The sequence below is a fragment of the Etheostoma cragini genome, chromosome 16, assembly GCF_013103735.1.
Source record: "Etheostoma cragini isolate CJK2018 chromosome 16, CSU_Ecrag_1.0, whole genome shotgun sequence".
Taxonomy (NCBI): domain Eukaryota; kingdom Metazoa; phylum Chordata; class Actinopteri; order Perciformes; family Percidae; genus Etheostoma; species Etheostoma cragini.
Genome location: NC_048422.1, coordinates 1,455,511 through 1,479,087, shown reverse-complemented (window position 1 = coordinate 1,479,087; position 23,577 = coordinate 1,455,511). Strand labels below are relative to the sequence as shown.

General features: G+C 41.1%; 2 protein-coding genes and 1 long non-coding RNA gene across 6 annotated transcripts in view; 2 read left to right on the top strand and 1 right to left on the bottom strand.

Moving 5' to 3' along the window:
• Positions 1-6,003, top strand: part of rnf180 (ring finger protein 180) — a 9,140-nt gene extending 3,137 nt beyond the window's left edge. For all 3 annotated transcript variants that reach the window (XM_034895566.1, XM_034895568.1, XM_034895567.1), the window contains 5 exons: positions 826-1,578; positions 2,136-2,258; positions 3,261-3,486; positions 4,134-4,259; positions 4,744-6,003. In XM_034895566.1, coding sequence (XP_034751457.1) covers positions 826-1,578; positions 2,136-2,258; positions 3,261-3,486; positions 4,134-4,259; positions 4,744-4,937 — 1,422 coding nt within the window. In that variant the 3' untranslated portion in view covers positions 4,938-6,003. The remainder of the gene's footprint in view (positions 1-825; positions 1,579-2,135; positions 2,259-3,260; positions 3,487-4,133; positions 4,260-4,743) is intronic.
• Positions 1,828-23,519, bottom strand: LOC117958885. The gene is made up of 3 exons (XR_004659813.1): positions 23,506-23,519; positions 16,673-16,678; positions 1,828-1,948 (listed from the first exon to the last, which is right to left on the bottom strand). It is a non-coding gene; the product is annotated as an uncharacterized LOC117958885 (long non-coding RNA).
• c6 (complement component 6) overlaps positions 7,625-23,577 on the top strand; it is a 31,088-nt gene continuing 15,135 nt past the window's right edge. The window contains exons 1-5 of one of the 2 annotated variants that reach the window (XM_034895564.1): positions 7,625-8,119; positions 8,395-8,567; positions 11,654-11,784; positions 15,627-15,765; positions 23,006-23,021. In XM_034895564.1, the coding sequence (XP_034751455.1) occupies positions 7,988-8,119; positions 8,395-8,567; positions 11,654-11,784; positions 15,627-15,765; positions 23,006-23,021 (591 nt within the window). In that variant the 5' untranslated portion in view covers positions 7,625-7,987. Of the gene's footprint in view, positions 8,120-8,394; positions 8,568-11,653; positions 11,785-15,626; positions 15,766-22,520; positions 22,735-23,005; positions 23,022-23,577 lie in introns of those variants that run through there. The other variant, XM_034895563.1, reaches the window with a different exon arrangement.

Below are 23,577 nucleotides of genomic sequence, written 5' to 3'. Positions count from 1 at the left end.
GTTTGTAACACGCGTTATAATGCTCACCTAGCTGCTAGCGTGTCACGCCCTCATACTCTGCTTCTGACTGGCTAGTAGTCTTTACCTAGCTACTGCGCATGTGCGACTTCCAACAAAGATGGAACAGAAGTGATGCCTCACTTAGTAGGTAAAACAGACAGCAGGAAAACACAGATGACAATTCAAAATATATCAAAAATATAATGGGAAGTATGATATGTATCATTGCGCATTTTTAAGTGGGTATGTGGTAGGGGTGGGAATCACCAGACGCCTCCCGATACAATATCAACACGATATAATATTCTGCAATATATTGCAATTTATAACCTTTTTTCCAACTTCAAATTTTTCCCAATTTCAAATGTTGTCCCTTGTTTTATCTAAAAATAAACCCATTTCTCTGTTTGTTCATCACACGTCAATTGTAATGCTGAAACAAGGGATTGTCAAACGGACCAACACGTATACTGTATAATAAAAGATCGATACTTGGTGCCTGTGTATCAATACAGTATTGCCAACGAAAATATTGCAATGCTATGCTATTGATTCCCCCCCCACCCCTAGTATATGGAAATCCTGGAGCTTTTCTTAGTGCGTATCACATAGACTACACCACTGAAAACTTATTTTATAAACTACAGGTATTTGTGTGCAAAAATCCTAATCTCTAAGTAACTTGTAACTGCTATGTGGAACCTGTCAGATCAATGTAGTGGAGTAAAAATTACAATATTTCTCTCTGAAATTTAGTAGAAGCAGAAAGCGGCATAAAATAAAAATAGGTTTTAAGATTTTTGTGTATCTGGTTTCTGTCTGAAGGCCCAGTGGACTGTGGGAAAACTGAACTGCCAGACCTGCGGGGCTCGCTTGGGCGGCTTTAACTTTATCAACCGCAGCGAGTGTCCCTGCGGCCGGGACGCCACCGTCCACCTCAACAAAAGCCGCGTGGATCACGACCACAGACACTACGTCCTCATCGTCCAGCCAGGGAGGACGAGGCCCGAGAAAGAACGGGCCCTTACGTCCGAACAGAACAGGGATCAGAGGCCTGAGTTTAACAGGACCCCGCTGGACGGCGTTCAGCTCAACTGTGCCGCTGTTGTGTCCCACCTCAGCCCCGCCGAGGCCTCAAACTCCCCAAAGGACCGTGAACACCCCCAGACGTTCTCTTTCAGTCCTTTGTACTGCATCTCTCATAGGAGACGCTGCAGTTTGGAAGATAATTCGGCCTTCGGGGCGTGTTTTTGCCCTGTAATACCTGTAGTCGAATCTGCAATGGAGAGTACAAGGACAGGGACACATGGGTCTAAACGGTCCACTGTCCCGCATCTCACAAGTCAGGGGTTTGACACCGACGGCGAAGCCTCAGTCGGCGCTGTCGCAGGCCGTAGGATTGTTTCTGGAAGGACACGGCGGTCACGCCTGGGCGGACAGCTGCTGCAGGCGTCCGAGGAGGTTGAGTCCTCTCCGGAGACCGCGGCTGTCCACCAGGAAGTGTCTGCTTCATCCCGGCTGCTTTACAGAGGGAGGTCCGTCTCTGAAAGTGCAGCCGAGCAGGACCAGGAAGTGTGGGTATGTCGCTGGGATTTACTATTTACTATTTCATTCTCATATGCAGCCTGTCATAAATATGTACCACAGTACTCAGGCTAATGCACTGTCAATCCCCCCATAGGCATGTGGTTGTTGTTACACCTTCTGTCCACTAGAGGGACTTCCAACAGCCCTCGAATTTACAGTACATTTCAAAAGATGTGCTTTTAAAGCTATAGTCTATAGTTTCTGTAACCCCGCAAGGAATTCTAAGAAAACTATCTAGATTTTGTGCGCAAAAGTCGCCGGACGCCACCATTTTCTGAACATAGCCATGCTGACAAATCCAGAGAGAGATGTGTTGAGCTGACAGTTTTCATTAGATTTGTAGCAATTCATTTGGCAATGGCTTGAATGTAAACAATGTTCATTTTTTTAATATGTGTCTGTTTGCTCAGCAATTTCTTGTAGTAAATTATCGTGACTTCAAAATTAATCAGAATGATAGGGATTTACGAATCTTCCTTTCCTTAACCCAGCAGTCCTAGTGTCAGGGATCAGGACTCTTGAAATGTGTGTATGTCTTGCCTCCTCAGCCTGAAGCCCTCGTGGCCTCCCCGGCCTCAAACCGACTGAGCAAGAGAGAGAAGAACCGCCTGAAGAGTCTCCGGAGGAAACAGAGGAGGAGAGAGCGATGGCTGCTCAGCCAGCTGGAGCAGGTGAGACCGTGGGATTCATTCAAAGGGACTTCCGCTGAACTAAAGACATATTCACTTCTACAGACTCATCAAATAAGAAAAAAGCCCCATTTGAAGTTGTTAAATATTTCTTTTGTTTTCATGAAGATAAACAGAAAATATAGAAAGGCACTGGAGAAGTTGTTCTATCAGTATGCATCTTAGGCTGTTTAAAATATAATAACTTACTGATAATAATATGTAGTATTTTAGTATTTTACCGCAGGAAAGAAGGTCTTTTCATTAAACTGTGCTGTCTAATGAAGTAGAATGTTGCTATATGACAAGAGTAAACAGAGAAAAAGGTAGAAAACCTACAACTACCAGAATGCACTTTGCGACACCAGACCGATAAACGCCTGAAGCTGTATTTGACTTTGTTTGCGTACTTTTACTCATCAAAATAGTTTTTAAAGTCTGTAATTTGTACCTTTGCTGAAGTATGTTTTGTTTGAAGTATTGTACTTTGCTACATTTTAAATCACGTTCATTACTGAGTAAAAAAAGTCAATTTAAGAAAAGCTCCCTAGTGATTTTTTGATTAAAAATGGGTGTTATGCCCTTAGAAAATCGCAAAAGATAAATAAGTATAATAAGATATTAAGTATAAATATAAAAACGTATATCTCCACTGCTGTTAAATTTAACTAATAAACTTTTACTCTGAGTTAATTTGAAATGTAAATGAAATATGCCATAACATTGAATTTCGCAATAACGATATATTACTTTTGATACATAAAGCGTACTCAGTTCTGCTTTTCTGCTGCTTTCAGTAATCTGCTTAATACAAGAAACTGCTTGTTTGATTTAAAACAAATGAATGGAAACGATTTCCAAGATTCTTTCATTGGACAAATTGACTATGGAATTGATTATAAAAGGCCATACTAACTAAAAAAAAATGTCTTTTGTGATATGTTGTGGCCTTTCTAATGTGTTTATTGCAGCAGGTGATATCACTGTAACTGTGTGTGTGTCCAGGCTGGGAGTGTGAGCGGTTCACACATGGACAGTGAGGAGGAGGAGGAGGACAGAGAGGGCCTTACCTGCGCCGTGTGTCTGGAGCTTTACTTCAGCCCGTACAGCTGCCAGCCATGCGGCCACGTCTTCTGCGAGCCGTGTCTCCGCACGATCGCCAAGAACCAACCGACAAACACCCCCTGCCCTCTCTGCCGCGCCCTCATCTCACACACCAACCCGCACCACGGTGAGCTTCCTCCAGGACTTATGCGCCAGAATTCCGGTACCACTGTTAATAGACTGTCATAGACATATAAACAATGATCAGATTATTTTTATGATTAAATATTTTCTGGCTTCTCCAGTGTGAGGTTTTGCTGTTCTTCTCTGTTTTATATGTACATTGAATGTCTTTGGTTATTTGGACCAAACAAGCAATATGAAGACGTCACCTTGTGTATTTTTCCACAGATATCTGACATTGTATAGACTAAATGAGTAGTGGTTCTTCCTATATCTCTGGGGGTTTTCTTCAGATTCTGTGTACCCCTCACAGTCCCCACGCTACAGTGTAGGGTCCGTGCCTCCAGAGTAGATTTAAACGCAGAAGCAAAATCATGCTTAAGTGTGACTTGTTTTCTTGTTACTTTAGGTAGACTGGTGACCTGTCCGGGTGTACAATTCCTTTTTCCTTACAGTATGTGTTCTGGAATAGGCTGCAGTCCTCTGCCACCCTGCAGAGGATAAGGGATAAATAATTGATGGAGCGAAAAAACAACACATTTATCACATGAATCGTTAGTCGCAGCCCTGCCTTAATAGAAATGACCTGTGGGACAGTAAGAAGGAATAATGGCCTGATTCAATCTAGGCACTGTGCTCTTTCCACTTCAGAGCTCAACAAAACCACTAAGGCCTTCTTCCCGAAGGTATACTACGCCCGCAAGCAGAACTTCCAGAGTGCTTTGAGTGCAAAATGGCCTCTGCCCAGCTGTCGCAAGCGCTTCCGTACCTTCTGGGGTGAGAAAGTGTTGAACATGCTACCACAGCAACTTTTTTCCTCCAGTCTCCAGTGGACTCTGCTGGCGGGGATTGGTAACAATTACATTATATGGGTTGGGGTTGGTAACTTATACTATATAACTTTTAGATAGATAGATAGATAGATAGATAGATAGATAGATAGATAGAGTATAAGTTACCAACCCTGCCTTTACTGAAACTGAAATTATTTTTTAATTTTTTTTTTTTTATGCAGAATTTCTGCCAAAATGAAAAATGTGTTGAAAACTGCAGTGGGCAGACAATATGCAACCTAAACCACCCTGGTTAGGGATATCCTTATATTAGATTATTAAATATCGTAACTATTAAAGACAATTGAGACAATTGAAATTGATTAGTACAAATACATTATCAACACAAAAATCCAAACCAGCATAAAGAGAAAATTGTGTTTAATCACTTTTGAATACAGACGCTAATGTCGCCTGTCTAACTTCAGGAGAGCCGAGACAGGCAGCGGCGGCAAGGAGACGCTGGCCCTTTGTCCACGGGTTCACGCTGAATGCTTTGGACTTCACCGACGTGCGCGGCTGGCTCTTTGACATCGGCCTGGTCGTAGTCTACACCCACTCAGTCAACTGGATCCTGGCTTCCTTGTTCCTCTGCTTCCTCATGTACTACTTCTTCTTTTGAGACAATGAGGAGCAGTAAGTTTTGCAGTCCAGGTGTCTGTTATCTTTTTTAAGCTTTAGTGCATAGTTTTTGTCTCCTCCATGAGGAATTCTAAGTAATGACATACTGTATGAGTAACTGTCAAAGCATCCACATGATACAAGCCTACCGTGGTATGTTCTACACTACTCAGACTTATGTATTGTCAATGCCACTATAAGTGTGTGGTTGTTACACGTTCTGTCCACTAGAGGGACTTCCAACATCACCCTGGCCTTGAAGGGGATCTACATAATGGTGCATTGCATTTCTGGCAAACCGCTCTGTTTACAGTATATTTCACCACGCACACAACAACCAACACAAATCAGCAGAGAAGTCTATAATGAAACTTTACCTAACAAGTGTATTGAAGTGGCTTTGTTGTAAATGCTCGGTTAGCATAACTACATCATGTTAGAAAGCACAGCCGAAACAATTTGTCATGAACTAAGTAACAACAGTGTTGGCCACGATGCTAACGGCATTGTTACCTAAGCCAAACGGCGCTGTCACTACTGTTTTAGTGATTTAAAAGCCACCTGTTTTTTGCCGATTGTCACAATACTGAGAGACAGCAGTTAGAAGGTAATATGTGAAGTTGAAACTAACTCTGACAGCCGTATGGCTGCTAACATTAAATTTAAGCTGTCTACACAAAGCTCCCATAACTCGCGACGCAGTTAGGAAACCAGAACGAGCTAACTATTGATAACATGAGCATTTTGGCTCAGTGGATGTCGATTTTTAAGTCATGTTAAACTGGGATGTCTAACTGCATGTCAATCACTGCTCAAGCACATGCATAGAGCTTAACCGTCCCGCCCACAGAGGGTTCCGGAAGGAAAAATTCAACGCAATTTCTCCATTGACAATCGGAGTGTAAGCCTTAAAATGATAACCGTCTATGGTAGACTTAAAACCAGCAACCACGACGCGTTATCTGCATTTTGAGCTATCCGCGTGTATGTTTATGCTGTAAACAGCGGGCGTACACATACAAGCCACTTGCCATGTTATCTCCACTTGCCGTGTTATCGCGAGGACGTGTTATTGTGGGAAAAACGTGTTATCGCGGGAAGAATGGGTTATCTCGGGAAGAACGTGTTATCGCAGGAAGAACTTTTTATCGCGGGAAGAATGCTACGGTTCAGTTTAGTAAAAGAAGAACCGGTTGGGTTTAGGAAAATAAGAAAACAACTGTTGATTTTAGGGAACGGGAAACGCGGGACATGATCCCCAATCTCCTGGGGGAAAGTCCTGTGTTTCCTTTCATGCTAATCGCTACGGCGTTAATTTTTCAATATGGTGCCTTTGCTTAGTCTGTGCCTTCTGCTTATACCAAATAATATAAGACTGGAATTGCGATTTTATTCAAGTTTTAGACACAGAATACTAGTCGGTGAACACTTATTGTGTCTCTCTGTCTCTTGAAGGAAAATGCAAAAGTCTTACAAAGTAAATTAAAAAAAAATTAAAAAAAATTGGCGTTCATATTGTTTGAAGACGAAATTGTATATAAAAAAAGGTTATGTCATTTGAGCTATGCATCTTTGCATTTAAAAAATCTAACACATAGGGTCAGGTTTTGCCTTTTGTTCCTGAAAATGATTGGAAGAATAAATCCAATCATCAAATCAAATCTGTTTTTATTTTATTATTTTGTGTGTGTGTGTGTGTGTGTGTGTGGGGGGGGGGGTTTGGATGTTAATATGTTAATTAATTTTAATCTTTTTTAATTTTGCTGACGAAGACCGTTGAAACATTTAGCTACGTAACCGTGAGATATTCTTGTCAGGAGTTGGTGGAAACCAAAGCAGAGCTAAAAGGGGAATAAATGATGGATTTACTTTTTTCTAGTTTGAGTCCGGCCTGCGACCCTGTGCTGCATGTCTCTCTCTCTCTTGGTGTTTTTTTTTTTAACTTAACGTTAAAACCAAATATTAAAAGTATTTTATTCATTAGCATGATAGTTGACGCAGGTTTATTTTATTGTCAACACAACCATCCATTTTGAAAATTATACGCGATTTAGCATTTTTGACCCTCTGGATTTACCGTTGGACACACCCCCGTATGAGACGGGACCGGATGAGACGGGACGGACGAGATGGGATGCTCCAGGCCGCAGCCATATACTCTTGCAAAGGTTGGCTAACACGTTTAAGCTAACTTTAAATGGTTAATGTGTTAGGGTTCCTTCCAACCCTATTGGCCCAAATAAGTATTGCAGCTTTAAATACAGGTTTAAAAAGCAAAGGAGTCTGGGAACATTGTAGGATACTGTCAAGCTGAATCTGGTTAAAGGTTATTAAAGTGGAACAAGTAGTCTTTATGCCGGGGCGGAGCGAAAGGGGTGGCTTCTTGGGCTCTAGCCCCAAATGTTTTCTTAAAATCCTCGAATCTTTTAGTACTGACTGGACCAGCAAATCGATGAAGCAGATGACAATACTTGATTTATTGAACTGGAAAGGAAAAACTGATTATGTGTGTAGTCTGTCTGGTGTGTTCTATCACCAGTTTGCTGGTTGTCAATAGATTCTGAAAGGGGCCCCTGGGGGTACTTACTACTAATCCGGCCCTGGCCATTGGTGCTCCTATACAGTTAATTGTCAGTCGTAGTGTGACGAGTTGTTTCGCTGTCGGCGCGTTCTCAATCGTGAGCGCGAGCAGGAAGGCTGAGGAGCGCGCGCAGGAAGACGGAGGAGACCCTTTCTCGGCCTGCAGGAGGGGCTGAAGGTGACTGTCTCTTCTCTGCTGGGATGCAAAGCGAGCTGCTCGGGGTCCGACCGGCCCGGTACACGGTCCTGCTCCGGGAGAACGACACACACCTGCGGGGGTTTTAAGCATTAACCCGCGAACCTGCTGCGTCTGCTGGCCATTTTCTTCTAGGTAAAGGACACAGCTAGCAGCTAACAGAGAAGAGGGTGTCTTTTTCTGTCTCTCTCTCTTTCTCTGTCTCTCTCACTCCCTCCCTCTTTCTTTCTCTGTCTCTCTGTGTCTGGCTGGGCTCCGGTGGTGGCTGTGCATGCATGTGTTCTGCACCGTACGGGCGGAAAAAGCGCCCAAGATCCGCAGGGAGCATTTTTCCCGTCAGTAAAGTGGCGCAGACGGAGCCGGAGCGCCGGGCGAGCACGGAGGAGGCCGTGGACCACAGCAGGATGGTGAGTACTGATAAGTCACCTCTGTTAATGTTTAGCAAGTTGTCCGTTTTAAGCATGGCGCTTTACCAGACGACAGGTTGTTGGATAGAACGTATTTTCTTTTTTTTATCAATGGCGCGAAAGTATTCTTTGCCAGACCTAGCAAGCTATCTCCACAGCACAAGTGGTGAGAATCATTTTAATGCTCCTATTAATTTTTATATTGCCTTCCATTGGAAGATGATATTCTTTTATTTGTTCTAGTTTTAGTCCGCAGTCGCTTTGTTTCTCTCCAGACAGTGCAGGAATTTAACACCCTGGTAGCGCTGTACCGGGAGCAGGTGATATCCGTCGGGGAGATCTCCGCCGACTGTCCGTCTCTGCGGGCTCAGATGTACAACACTCGGTCCAAAGGATGCTCCATGGCCCGGGCTGCACACCACGACCTCACCCTCATCTCTGTTTCAGGGTAAGAACCAAATAAAGCACATGTATTATTGAAAGAAATAGGCACATGTCATCTGTCCTTCATTGTGAGTTCCCGAGCACTCCTGAACCCTCATTTTCTCTTAGAAAGAGCAATTATTCACACTGTATGACAGCGATACATTAGAAATACTTCTTCCAGCAATTCATTTAACTAAAAAATAAATACTTGTTATCCTAAAATAGTTACTGACAAGGGATTGACAGTCAAATAACAGAAGAAAAGATATTATAGGTATTGATATTCTCAAATAATGAGAAGTTTTACAGTAAAAAACCAAACACAATATAAACAACAAATAGGCTACAGCCCAGTTGGAATGGGCACAGCTAAAATGAAAGTGGCGGCCGGTGGCCCAGTGGTCAGAACTACTGCCTTACAGCTAGCCCTGCAGAGTTAAGGCCTCTTTACAGGGGCCATTCTCAACCTGTTGCACAACAATATGACTAAGTCTCTTGTAAATTTACTGGGTTAACATGAGGTTTTTTATGGTGAATGAAAGGCTTGATCTGACAAAGTAGGGCACGGAATCCTGTGCAGACATTCTGAAGTATTCAAACTTCCTTATCCATTGACTCCAATATCATCTAAGTCATTGTTGACATTAAGGCTCGTTGGAGATGAGCCAGGTCTGCGCAGAATCGATCACCGGCGGTCGCCGCCCGTTGCATGCCGTTTAGATTTGTGTCCGACATGTTCTGACATCATGCACGGCCGGGCAACGATAACCTCACAAGCTCAAGACGGCCAAAGGTTTGAGACGCAGGCATCGCAGTTACTATTCACCGACGCCGGCCTCTCAGCTGATCTAACAGCTGATTGGTTCAGAATCATCTCAACATGGTGACGTTTATATAAACGTAAAATACTTTTGAATCGGAGGGATTTTAACTGCTAACTTTGGCTTATTCTGTACAGAACACGTGTAGTGCGGCTGATTAGTGACGTTTAGAAGTCAGGGATACTAAATCTGTTCCAATCATGGACCATATACAGTCTGTTGTTTAAGAACATCAGCAACAGATCGCATGTAGAGCTGTTCTGTCATAATTTTAACAACAGGAGACTGCGTACAAGCGGATATATGAGTCTGATAACATCAGAGGGGTTATGTCACCTTTCTGTTCAGCCTGAAGACGACAGGAAACGGCTGGAAACTGTCAGACACATTTTTGTCACCGCCCCCTGCTGCTGCCGCCGGCTCTCGTCCACTTTACAGGCGAGGCGCAGATCATCTCAAACGAGCCCATTGACGTCATTGCTGCTGCAGTTCTATTTTCTCAGTTACACCTCCGTTCAAGAGAAGACTGCAAATAGTTACAGATTAGTAGTTGGCAAAGTGTCACGGCGCTCCCATGATGCTCACACTGTCGCGCGACATGTCAGGAATAGCAAGTATAACGCCTTAAGGTATTTGAGAGGTTCTGTGTGGAGTTTCCTCCCTCTGGGTGCTCCGCTTTCCTCCCACAATAAAGACATGCATGCTGGGTAACTAGGAAAATTAGTCGGGGTGGCCAAATCATTTATGAAGTGTAAGTCATTTTAAATCATGAAACGATTGTGATTTATGAAATTAGTGTGTTTTCGGGCGGCCGCTAGCTCACCCAGTAAGAGCGTTAACCCAATGTTGGCTGAGTCCTGCAGCGGCTCAGGTTAAAATCCAACCTGCTGCCCTTTGCTGCGTGTCATCCCCCATCTCTCTCCCCCTTTCATATCTATCCACTGTCACTTCAAAAAAGGGAAAAGCCCCATTGTAAATGTAAAATATAAATGTTATGAAACAGCACTTTTCTAGTTATACACTGTGGCCGAGGCTGCCGTACAAGGTCCCACCTCATCACATGAACATTTACACACATTGACTGTGCACACACACCGCCACCGCCTTGAGCTTCTAAAGTTACCGGAAGTCATTCATTTTCAACGGAAGCTTCTCTGAGCTGCACGGTATGGCAGATCTGTCGGCGTTGCATTTTGAGCGACCACAGCGTCAATCAGATAGTTGATATTTTTTTTAACTTTATGGTAATGAGCTATGACGCGGTTTAGCAGCTAACGCCAGCAACAAATCGGAATATAGACGTCCTTTGCGCTGGCTACTTCCGGAGAAACATACAATGGAAACTTTAGTTCTTACCAAAATTCTGAGAACAAGGTCATCCGATTGGCAGGTGAGCGCTCAACCCCTGAGCCACTACCACCATGTGGAGACCCTGTGTTTAAGCCTTCCCTGCTTCATCCGAGGCTCCTAAAGTCGCCGCAAAGGCGCACTGCGTAGCCTCCGACGTGTGTTTCTTTTCTTGAAGTTGGAATCATGTCAGAATGAGGATATGACAGCACTCAGGGCATTTATCAGTCTTGTTAAAAAGCCCACAGTTACAACAGTAACACTTGCTCTCACTCTGCACTTGCTCTCTCTCCTGAGATTGACAAATCGTTGACGAGAGTCCTCGCTTTGATCTTTAATCTGAAATCTCAGTGTCTTTCGTGATATGTGTATTGCACCGGTTAATATTACGATGATGATAACAAAATGAAATATTGTGCAGCCCTTGTAAAGACCTTTCAAATACACACTGCTACAGTGACGTAAAGTTACGTCACTGTAGCAGTTTTAAAGTAACTTTAAGTTAATTTTGTCAATTTGTAATGGAGTGAATGAAAATAAAAGTACATATAAGCGCCATACGGAGCCACACTGCCTCTGCAAAATAGCCTCGGGAACATGTGTACGTTCAAAGGCTGTTTTAGTCGTGCAATAGAACTCTCGTATTGGAGAGATAGTCTAGCTAGCTGTCTGGATTTCCCCTCAGAGATCTCAGGACCAGGTAACAATAGTCCTCAGAAATCCACCAGAGTTTAAAATTACAACAAAAAAAGGAAAGCGGACATTAGTGGGATTTCCGATGGCTACGCAGCAATCCCGGAAGTGGAACGTTGTGAAAATAGACTAGCTTAAACAGAAAGTCCACGTTCTCCTCCTCTGTTTGTCTGATTATATCTTCCTCTCTGTTTTCCTTGCTCTCTTCCGTCCTTTCTTCCTCCCACCCCTCCTCTTTATGCTGCAGTTTAGAGGACGGAGAGATCCACCCTGAGATCTGTCGCCTCTTCATCCAGTTGCAGTGCTGCCTGGAGATGTTCATAACAGAGATGCTCAAATCCATGTGCCTGCTGGGGGTGCTGCAGCTACACAAAAAAAGTACCATCACATAAACAAATCACAACATTAGTATGCCACAAAATGTCAAGACACATACAAGAGTGATAAAAAGACAGTCTCTTAAAAATCTGTCCACTTGGACATGTGAATTCTTTTAAACTGTAATATTTGAAACTTCATTTAATTTAAACCAAATGAAATAACCGTCATTCAGGTAATTGGGGATTTAATGAAAATCACACAAGCACAGATTCATTCAGTCAAACCACCTCCATGTGCATCACATGGCTACCATGACAACCATGGCTCTAATCAATTTAATCTGTATTGGTTTTAGTTTCAATACTAAATGTCATTGGAGACATCTGCCCACCAATAAGGAGAGAAAAAGCCAGAAAAACACAGAAGACATTGTTATTAGACAGTAGAAATAGCTAGGGCTGTAATCTCCCAGTGTAAATTACACTGGGAAAATTAGTGTAAATTAGGAAATGCTTAATGGTGGATTCCATTTAGCCACTTCAATTTCAGTTTGTTGTACAGGCTGGCTCACTGTCACACTGTCACAGCAACTGGGACACTTAGGACAGAGCCGTCCTTTACGTTAACACCTGTGCTTTCCTGCTATGACAAGTCCAAATGCATGCCGTGAAAAAGGCCTGCAGTAACAACAATCACACATTGAAATTATGAAATCAGTGGCAAGTGTCTTCGTTTTTGGGACGAGAGCCCGGCTGAGGCCAGTCCCAGGCTGATGGCAGCATTAATGGACAGCCCGATGGCTTCTGTGATGACAGAATCATGGACAGACACACAAAAAGGGGAATTTAAAATTGTTGTGTTTTCCCCAATAAATCATGAAATATAGCATTTTTTGGTATAAATATCAGCTTATTTATAGTACTGTTAATTACAATTACAAATAAGGGTACCCATGTGGACAAAAAAAGTGTCAGTACTCAGTACTGCTGAGTAGGGCTTCACAATATTTTGTTTCATCGTCAACATCGTATTGTGCGATAGTCAAATCGCGGGACGTTGCGGACCCTTCTCCTTTTACATGATCGTTACCGGTGAACCTTCCCCTTCCCCTAAGACAGGTAGCCATATGGACAACGTGTGTATGTGACATAACGTTAGTCCGACAGCGTTTCTTGTTATGGGAAGTCAGGCTCTCTATGTGTAGAAAAGTACCGTAAGTGGCAGCTGCCGGCGACACCGTGATGCTCATGCACAGCAGCAGTCTGGGTCTGATGTAACGTCATTTACACTGATTTAAGAGTTCTTCTTACTAGTGTGGGACATGCAGGTCTGCATGCACAGCAAACCACGTATCACAATCAGCGCTGATCATTTAGGAAATAAACAAGCATGCACAGGGTTTATATGTTTAGAAAAAACCTGGAAAGGTAATGGAATTTGAAAACTGCAAATTCCGGGCCTGGAGAGGTTCTGTAAGAATAAAAAGACCCAGAAAGTTTTGGAAAAGTCATGGCATTTTTTATGAACCTATGAACCACATACATTGTCATGTCTTGTACAATTATTGTTATTTGTTAAACCTCTGAGGATAAACGTTAACACAGAGTTTTATTCTTATTGTATAGTGTCGACTGAGATTTTCAGGAATACATAGTCATGGAAATTTGCCAAAAAGTCATGAAAAAGCCTTATTTAAAATGCGTACGAACACTGAATATTAATATCAATCCCTTTAGCCTGGCTTATTATATTATTACAATGTTCATGTCAGTCAAACAATGTATTTGACGCTAATTTCCCCCTCCGAAATCACCTAAGAAGTGTAGTCCCAGCGCTCACTTGTTTTAGTGTTTGAAAAAAACAACAGAAACTTAACTGAAAAATAAGAGTTTAAATTAAATAAGGCGCACATTGGAAACAGAAGAGCACATAACTGTAAGGGTGAGGATACATTTAGTTTTAAATTTTACATAACCATTACAAACCTGCAGTAAACAAACGAGGAATATTAGGCATTCATCTCACTTTGTGTTTTTCTGGTTGAAATCTTTCTACACTTTTCTCAATGTTTTTTCAATTTTAATCCCAAATTTTTGTCACTTTTTGGACTTTTTTCTTTCTTTGTTTTACTCAATATTTTAACAATTTCTTTGTCACTTTTTTCCAGTGTTTTTGATGTTTTTTGTCACTTTTTCCAATTTGTTTTGGTCACTTTTTCCGCGTTTAAAAATAATGTTTTTGTTGCTTTTTCTGCTTTTTTGTAGTTTTCTTTTCTGATATAGAAAGTTTTTGTAAACCGGTCAAATTTGACCCGAGGACAACACAAGGGTTTAATTCTACTATAATAAGTACATACTAGTATATACCTATATACTTTATTTTGTAAGATATTTCTCCCATCATCTGCACTGTGTATCCATTCGATTATTTAAAAACAAACAAACAGACAGTATATTTCCAACTATTAAGTATTGCACATGAAAGGTATGTCTAGACATCTGACTATGCATTAATGAATGCAGTTATTTGCAGTTGTATAGAGTCTTTCCCCCTACAATTGTTTGACTTGAAATCCTTCTTCTTAACATCTGTTTAAAGTATATTTATTCTACCTTACCCTTAATCAGATCCCATGCTTTCTTTTCACTCGTTTCAGAAATTAGTTTGTAGTTCTTAGAACTTAGTTCTAGTTTGACCTAAAATGCAATTCCAAACTGCGTATTCAACATCAATGTGTCTAAATATAATTTTAAATGCAATGGGGCCCCTAACTGTTCCCGTTACTGTTTCATGACATCAGCGTTCAGGTCACACACACACTGTTGAAGCAGCAGAGGGCAGTAGAGAGCTGTCAACATGTGTGAGCTGCAAAGCCTAGCTCGTCGATTAGTTGCCAATAATGAAGAACCATCAGCTGTTTTGATAATCAATTTATTGTTTTTAATGTAAAAAAAGTTCCAGCTTCTTAAATCTGAAGGTTGTTCAGATTCTTTACTCTTTGAGTTGTGGACAGAACCATTTGAGGACGTCATCTCGAGCTTTGGGAAACACTGAGCCACCTTTTATAGACCAAACAACTAATCAATTTATCAAGAAAATAATCAACCGATTAATCAAAATCATTTTTTTTCTGTTATTTAAAAGATTATTTTTAAAGAATCAAATCTGTTATATTTATAAAAAAAACTAATGAAATGATGTTCATGTAGTTTTGTTTAGGTTATTTCAATCATATAGGTACACAATAACACATACATAAATGGTCAAATACATTTTTTTATCACTCGTTCCCAATCAGTACTGACTGAGTGTAGGTTGAAGCATATACTTATAACACCATTCTATTTTATTCATATTTTGTTCTTAGGTTCCTCCATCTTGTTGAGTGTATTATTCTTCATTTTTTGTATGTTTCTGCAATATACATATTACATATTTTCTCATGTATTATGTGAGGAAGATATAAAACACAACACAATGCATTCCTATTTATACACGCGATGCCATACATGCCTTGCTTTTTTATTTGTTTAGCATCTTTTTATTTTTTATTCTTTGTAGTGTATCGCTCATTTCCATGTCCTCATCTACAAGATTGCACATCTTTACTCCTTTTGCTGAAATGCATCTTTCAGCTGTTCATCATTAGATTGTGTGACTTTTCAGTGAACATGCCTAACATACAGTCTACTGTGGCCCTGCAGGGTCCCTGCAGGGCCACAGCAGGGCCACAGCATAGTTCACGTTTTGAAAAAGGTGAATTCCTGAAGGAGCTATACGCTCAAATACTTAAATTAAATTTAAAAAACATCACAGTACATGAATGTTTGTCATCCGTTGCTTAGAAGATGTATCTGCTGTGAGTGTGAGTGTGCTGACGTCTCTGTTCGGACCTGAAGGAACGGACTCGGAGCCGAGGTTGGACCTGAGGATAGATGAAAGCTCGGACGTTCCCATCCTGGAAGAGCGATCGTCCTCCCCCGTCGACTTTCCTCAGGAGCAATGGCTGGTGGGAATGGATATTCAAAATATAGAGAGGTACATCGCCTGCACCGGCTTTCTGAAATCCATACTTACTTACACTGAAGCGTTGTATTGTATTGTGTTGTATTGTATTGTTCCACTGCAAATAAGTCGGTGCTTCTTTGTTTTCACAGAGATATGCGAGAGATGCGAAACCTACTCAGCAAAATCAGGGACACAATGCCATTGCCACTGAAAAACCAAGGTATGTAGTGTAATGTGTGTCAGGGATGACATTTGTCGCATTAGTGTGAATTGTGGATACCCATTGCAGCACTATCCAATACCTTCCGTTGTTCAGCACCTTGGACAGAGAGCGTGGGTCAAATTATCATTAGTCACTTGTTTAAACTTCACAGAAAATAAAGAAGTGCGTTAAATGACATGCTAATTTCTTGGTAGTAAAACGGGGCGTTCAAAACACAGGAACAAAAAAAAAAAAATTAGGCACAAAATCCTTTTACAGCTTCAAAGACCTAGACCTAGTTTTCCGTTGTTTAATATTCATCCATACAGGCAAAAAAAAACTACAATCACAGGCTGTCAGGCACATGGGCACCTGGGTAGCTCACATGGTGGAGTGTGAGGGTTTGAGTACACACTAAGGCTTGGATTCACTTACTATAGCTTTTAACCAATGTAACTTAATTACTCGAGCGCTTTGTTTCATGTCGCAACGCTGCACGTGGCGCTGTTGGATGCTGTAGCAGTAGCTGTCGGTATAGCAACAAAAGCTGCTATTTGAACCATAACGCTGCCAGCTTTTTTTCTTGAATACAAAAGCGCCCTAGTCCACTTTTTCTTTCCAAAAAAAGATGGCAATTGTAATCATGGCCTAAGTGTTCCAGTGACACTTGGCTTTGGTGACATTTACTTTGTTACGTCTTGGTTTAAAAATGATTATCTTTTGCTACGTTTACACCGTGCACTCGCACTGCTCTGGCGTTTCAGAGCCCTTTAACCGGAGACATTTGAAAAGACTCCCGACGCCGTTTTGGTTTAGGGTGTCAACGGCCACAAACGGAGATGTTTGGCAACGCCGGCACTGACGACCATGTTTCTCTGCCTGATTGGGTCACGACGTCTCGGCCTCTGAGACTAAGCTACTAGCGTTACTATGGCAACTACCAGCAATGGGCGGAGAATATGTCACAAAAGTATTCCCAAGCTAGATACACGCAGCGTTTCTTTTTAGTTTTAAAAGGGTCTTTATATGGTTTCCTTTTCAAGGGCAGCAAATGTTCAGCTACATGTTTGTAGTGGACAAAAAGATAGAAGCTGACTAAAACTACGGGACTACAGTCGTTACCGTACTGGCGGCGGGGAAGGGGCTGGTGGTACCTTTTATTGTCCACTCCACTCTTCCTGGTCGGGGAAGCCGTGCAGTGCCGATGCACCAATCCGCCAGATGTCCTCTGCACACTTTTCAGTGTCAGCTCGCTGTCCATCCCGTCTGACCTTGGGTCGTCCTGCACCTCCAGAGCGTGTGTCGGTAGTTTTCCACCACCGACTAGTCCTGCACCACCGCGGGTCGTTTCCACAGCTCACTCTCCTGCTGCTCTTCCCCACCAGAACACTTAGCACTGCCATGATCTCACGTCTAATCCTGTCATCAGGAGATGCGCTACCGGTGTGTTTGGAGAGCTCCCTCGTGCCAATCCAGCATGTCCCCTGATTAGGAGATGCGCCTCAGGTGTGTTAGGAGTAGTCGCAGTGTCAGCAAGCAAAAAACACAACCAAAAGCAAAACACCAGCTGCTTGGCTACACTTTGTGACATTTACAGATACACTACCGGTCAAAGGTTTGGGGTCACTAAGAAATTTCCATTGTAGACAGAACACCAGCTGAGATCAGTTGCCTTGGTTTTTAACCAGGGCAGCAGTTTTCAGATTGCAATTGCAATATGTGCTCACATAATTGCAAAAGGGTTCTTTGCATTCTCAGTTACTTTTTTAAAATTATAACCTATTAGTAAACAGAATGTGTCCTTTTGGGAACATTGGATGAATGGTTGCTGATAATGGGCAATGCAGATATGGCATTAAAGATCAGCCCCCCACCCAGATCAGCTGGTATTCTGTCTATAATGGAGTGGTATGGAAATTTGTAAGTGACCCCAAACTTTTGACCGTAGGTGTAAATATTCATTATATATGTGGGTTAGTTTCAACAGAGATTAGTTCTTCTACTAAATCTAAAAACACTTGCGCGGAGATCGCTTTTAGCTCAAAACTCACTTTTTAGCTTAAAAAACCCAAACGTAGTGGTGTTAATGTAGCTGGTGTCTCTTTGTAATCAGGCATCATCCTCCTGCTCTGTGTCTTTTCCAGATGACAGCAGCTTGTTGAATCTGACTCCACAGCCGCTAATCAGACAGAGGAAGAGACGCTTCCCCGGCCTCTGCTGCATGGTGTCTGGCTGAGCACCTGAAGGCAGCACTACACTCGACACACATACCTTTTCATCTTCATCTTTTCTTTCAGTCATTAATCCAATTTTATTCAATTCTTTATTTAGTTAAACCCTCCCCCCTCCATATGATCTGAAATTGTAATCTTGTACCTGTTGTGTAATTCTATGTCATTTGTCTTTTTCATGTCGATGCTAACTTTTTTTTCCTGGTCTGTCATTTTGATTCTTCAGCGACGGACTCACCTTGTTCAGGTTTTTTTAGAGGCGTGCCATTTCGGGCTTGGATCAAAGTTGGGTTTGGTTATAATCAAATGTATTTTATTGAGACATTTTCCAAGTCGACGGTACATGCATTTCTGATTCGATTCAGTGTCATTTAGGTTAGGGGAAATTTTGGTGATGTTACAGATTTTGCTCGGATATAAAAGAGATTCTCGGAGAACCGGTGCTGTAAATTGCACAAGCAGACAAGAAGCAACCCTGTTATATTTTTGTAAATGCACCAGGTTAATGTTTACATTAAAATTGAATTGAATGGCTTATTTTTACCCAGCTCTAGTACATGCACAATGCCCAGTGAAAAATGTTGCTTTAGCCTGTCAGTAATGGATCAAATCAAGTATAAATATAGTGTGTGTGAGCAAGTGCCGTTCCCTAAGGGTTCTGCTGGGGGGAACCTTAAAGACACAGGCACTGTGTCAGGGTTTCAGTTTTAGGTTTATTTTTTCCTCATTCTTTTTTAGATGGGTCATCTCTTTTTATTCTTACATAAGCAGCCATCCCAACTTGTCTTTCTGTTTTGTGCCATTTTATATAATGAAAGACAACAAATGTACATATTCAGGCTATGCACTGGCATTTTCCGTTTCCAGCTATCTCCCTGTGCTTGTATCACGTCTCCATGTCTGAATGTGTCACGATGTGAGATGTTTAAGCCCCGTCAACCTCTTGATGTATTTCATCTGAACACGGTTTAGTAGAGGCTCTTGCCAGGTGAGTCTCTACATGCCTGCGTGGTGTGACACACTGTGAACAAAGCAATTCATCTACAGCGTATACACCTAATTGGCTACTATAATTATGACGTCTCGTTTTCTACAGAAGAAACCGATTTAAAAATGTATTCCACAGTGCGTGTGCTAAAATAAGTTGTGCCAGATAAGTGAAAGCTGTGCAAAGCTTTTAGACATTTTAAGCAGATGGTCCGCCCTTTGTAATGTAAGAGCAAAAAAACAAACTTTGACAAAAGAAAATCATAACATTCTGGAAATAAAATTATGAGATGTTTCTTTTCTTGCTTCAAAGTGAAGGTTTGTAATCTAATCTGCCCAATCTTATCATAACATGGTATTTTGTTCTCAACATGTAACAATGTTTTTCCTTGACTTCCTTATCAGAATATCAAGACTTTGTCTCGTTAAATTGCAACTTGTAATATTATGGTTGCTCTGATTGTTGTAAATAATAGCTGTTTTATCAGTTCAATCAGGAGAGACATGTTTGCAGATATGCAAAGGTTTATTGTACGGCATAATAAAAAGTACAAAGTAGTATCGTTATGCTAATCGTTTGTTTATAGGGGTAGAGAACCATCGGACCCCCCGATGGAATCTAGACACCGGTGGTGGCGACGAAGGATCCCGAAGACCCGACCGAAGGAGGCTCCGGGCCGGTCAGATGGAGTAGAGGACTGGAGGTGGATGGGGGGGTGGAGGGTTGAACTCTTTGCCTGCAATGACAGCTGATAGCAAAGGGAGAAACATTTAAAGCAGGGTTGTGTGGGTTGGATTTGTGGACAAATTCTGAATTGTTTAACAGCAGCTGATTCGATTTAGGAAGAGAGCCTTGACTAAGAGTTAGGTCTTGAAAATATTGACTCTGAGCTACTTCATGTTTATTCGGTCCAACTCTTTTATTTGTTGGGGTGTAATGCTCATAGCAGCCTCTAGGGTAACACTAGCAGTGTGAAAAATTAATGGGTAAATTTTTTCAAACTAGACCCTATTTTCCAGTGTTTTTGGGGTCTAAGTGACTGATGGGAACAACCATTTTTGAAAGTGATTCAGTTTTAAGTGAGAAAGCTGCAGTCAACAACAGCGAAACGATCTACAATTTAACGGTAATGGGCAATTGCGCACCTTTTCCGTACACTGAAAGTGCTTGATCTACCACTGACATGCTCAGATTATTCTAAGTGTCTGACAGCATTATGGGAAGGATCCATACAGAAATAGACATAAAAAAAAGAAGTAAGATCCTTTGTGTTTAACTTGAAAAAAGCCCTGAAATCGCTAAACTCACCAAACTCCATTTAAATTAACAGTCATTTTATCATCGTGGGGAAAAAATTAATATAAAAGAAGACCAAAACAAAAGAAAACATCCAAAGCCATCTTAGTTTGTCTTATCTCTAAAATTGTTTATTTAAATGGAGTCTGGTGAGTTTCAGCTGTTTCTGGTTAAACAAAAAGGGTCTGTGCAGCATGTCATCGACAGTCTTTACGTCATAAGGGCTTTGCTGATGGCCCACACTCCAAACAGCGGAATTAAAAAAAGCCACACAAAAATCAAATTGAAACTACTCATTTGACTCCACTAGAGCCATTTTCCCATTCAATGTGAGCGTAATTTGTAAATGTGTGACTTTTTAATTGATTTATTTACTGTGATCTAACGTGGTGTTGCTAAATTCTTTGTTTTGGCAAGTTAAACAGCTTAGCTCATTTTATAATGTGAACACAGTTTGTTGAGTTGTAGTCAGACTAAGTTTAGCCTAGCTTAGCATAAATAGTGGAAGCAGAGGGAAACTGCTAGCCTGGTTTTGTCCAAAGTGAAAACGTGTCCACATAGCTCCACCTCCTTATACACAGACATGAGCCTGATATCAATCTCCTCATCTAACTCCTAGGAAGAAAACCTATAAGAGAGGATGAACTATTCCTTTAAGTCATAATACAAAAGCAGCACAAAAATCTAATGATTTATTTGGAAATAATAAATACTCAAAGTATACCTAATGTGTCGTGCTACTAAATACAGTTGTATTTGCCCTTTGAGTGATTTCGGGCTCGGTCTAATCACATTTTGACCAGTTTTCCTCCAGGTGTGCTTCCTCTGATCGCAAAATTCCCATTGAGTTTCTCCATGAGGAAGACGTCTCCAACCAAGTAGAGATTGTGTCTTTCAAGAGGTTCCACTTTCTTCATTTTTCTCAAAATAGTATTTGAATATGGCATTTGCACCATTCTTCTGTTAAATTACTTAACGTATGCACAACCTTTGGCCATGTCATGTCTCATAATCTTTTATAACACTTTGCATAATCTTTTCCAATTATCCCCAAAAATTTGGAAAAATTAAGCACCAAACCCAATCCCAATATTTCATTCAATAACTACTATGTGTTCAAATGTGTCGATCATACACTAAAACCGATAGATGTATAGAAAGATAGATATCAAGAAGATCATTTAGAAAGAGTAAGTAAATGATAAACTATATAGATGTACATGTATTCATGCCTTTGGTAAGTGATTGTGTTGTTTTAGAAATACTTATTAATACAGCAGTTCATGATGAATACAGGTAGAAGAAGAAGACATACTTTATTAATCTCCCAAGGGAACTGTTACACACAACACACAGGCCTGAAATACACACACCTGTACATGCATTAATGGAGAGAAAACAGAGTGAGGCTCACGGACAGGCTCCCGCGAGCAGTTGGGGCTTCGGTTCCTTGCTCAAGTCCACACTCCGTACCTGGTCCATACCGGGACCTGGACCAGCGACCACGTCCCTACGGATTAAGCATTTACTAGCGATTAGTTAAGTATTTTGTGTGACCTCCTCTAAAGTGAAGAACTATACTATCTATGCCTCACAAAGCATTTACAAATGAGATTGTGAGGCTCACTTAAATCTCAGTTATCGTCTAGAAAAACAGAAATATATATCACAAAAGTGATATAGAACATACATAACAAGTGTTGGGAATGCAAAGAATGTACTCCGCTTCATAAGTGGAAATGAAAGTACATCTGTTTAATCTGATATAAAAACGGTGAGAGTAAAAGTACAGATAGATAGATATTTGTACTTTATTGGTCTTAAATTGGGAAATGATTCTTAAATGCCATATTGTGCAAATACTTGGACAACTAAAGAGAGTGTGGAAAGAAAATAAGTGTTCTCCCCCTCAGCATCTGTAACTGTCAAGTCTCAAATGCAAAACATCTGGTTTACGTCTCTGCAGCCGGGAAATTCCAGAGGTCTTTACTTCCCGTAACCATGTGGGACAAAGTGCTGCCATATCTTGTGAATATTTTTTTTTCAAATTGCTACAAAATGTAGCACACAGATTGAGCAATGTAGGTAAAAAAACAACAACTACTGGACTCCCATGAGACTTCACAGAGGGAGGTTTTACATTGGGGCTACAAACCTCCAGTCAGACTCAGCTCTGCCTGCAGTGCAGAGTCAACTCAGCCAGAGGACATTTAACTGCAGGGAAACACAGGAGCTAGAACTGCATGCATTCATATCTGCTGAAGAGGACGCCAGTACATGTGGTGAGTCAGATTTAGCTTTTTTTATGCATGTTGACTGAACTTCAGAAAATGAAATGTGGCAAATATAAAAGCAGCATTAACATAAAATGTAATGGATTGCACTGTGACCCTGCTCTGTACTATTTCATTTCTCCTACTGAATGCCTTTTTATGCATAATATAAAACATTTATATTATTCTGTGGCGGGGTAACAGGTACAATTATTCCATTAATGAAATGTGCCAAAACTAGATCTTACCTTGCCTAAAATGCAGTCATACATATATTTAGTATTTATGTAAAACAAGTAGTTTTGCATACAAAACTTTGGAAACTGACGTTAAAGGGATTATTTAAATATGTTAAAGGAAAAAAATGAAGGGGGAAAGTAGCAAATACTGAAGGTGCTGCTGCATTCTGTACTACCCTTCAGAGAGTACAGTATTTGAGTGTAGGATTTCGGTTAATAAATGTCCTGACAGTATAAACCCCGTGTTCACATTTTGATGTTAAAATGTAATCAATGTAATCATTTTGTATTCTGTGAGCATAAAAAAAAAAAATCCAAGGGCTCTTAATGGTCATTGGATAACAATGTTAGCAATGTTTGTTGTGGGAGAAACTACAATTTTTTTAGGTTTTAAGATACATTTTCCTAATACTAACCCTTTATTTAATAGGATAGTTAAGACAGGAAAAGAGTGATGGCAGCAAAAGAGACTCAAAAGCCTTAGTATATGGGGTGCACGCTCAACCAGGTGAGCCACCAAGACGCCCCGAGACTAGGACACTTAATATAAAAAAGGACAATTAGTTCAGAGGAGGTTAAAGGTCAGAATGTACGTAACTTACTGAATAAAAGT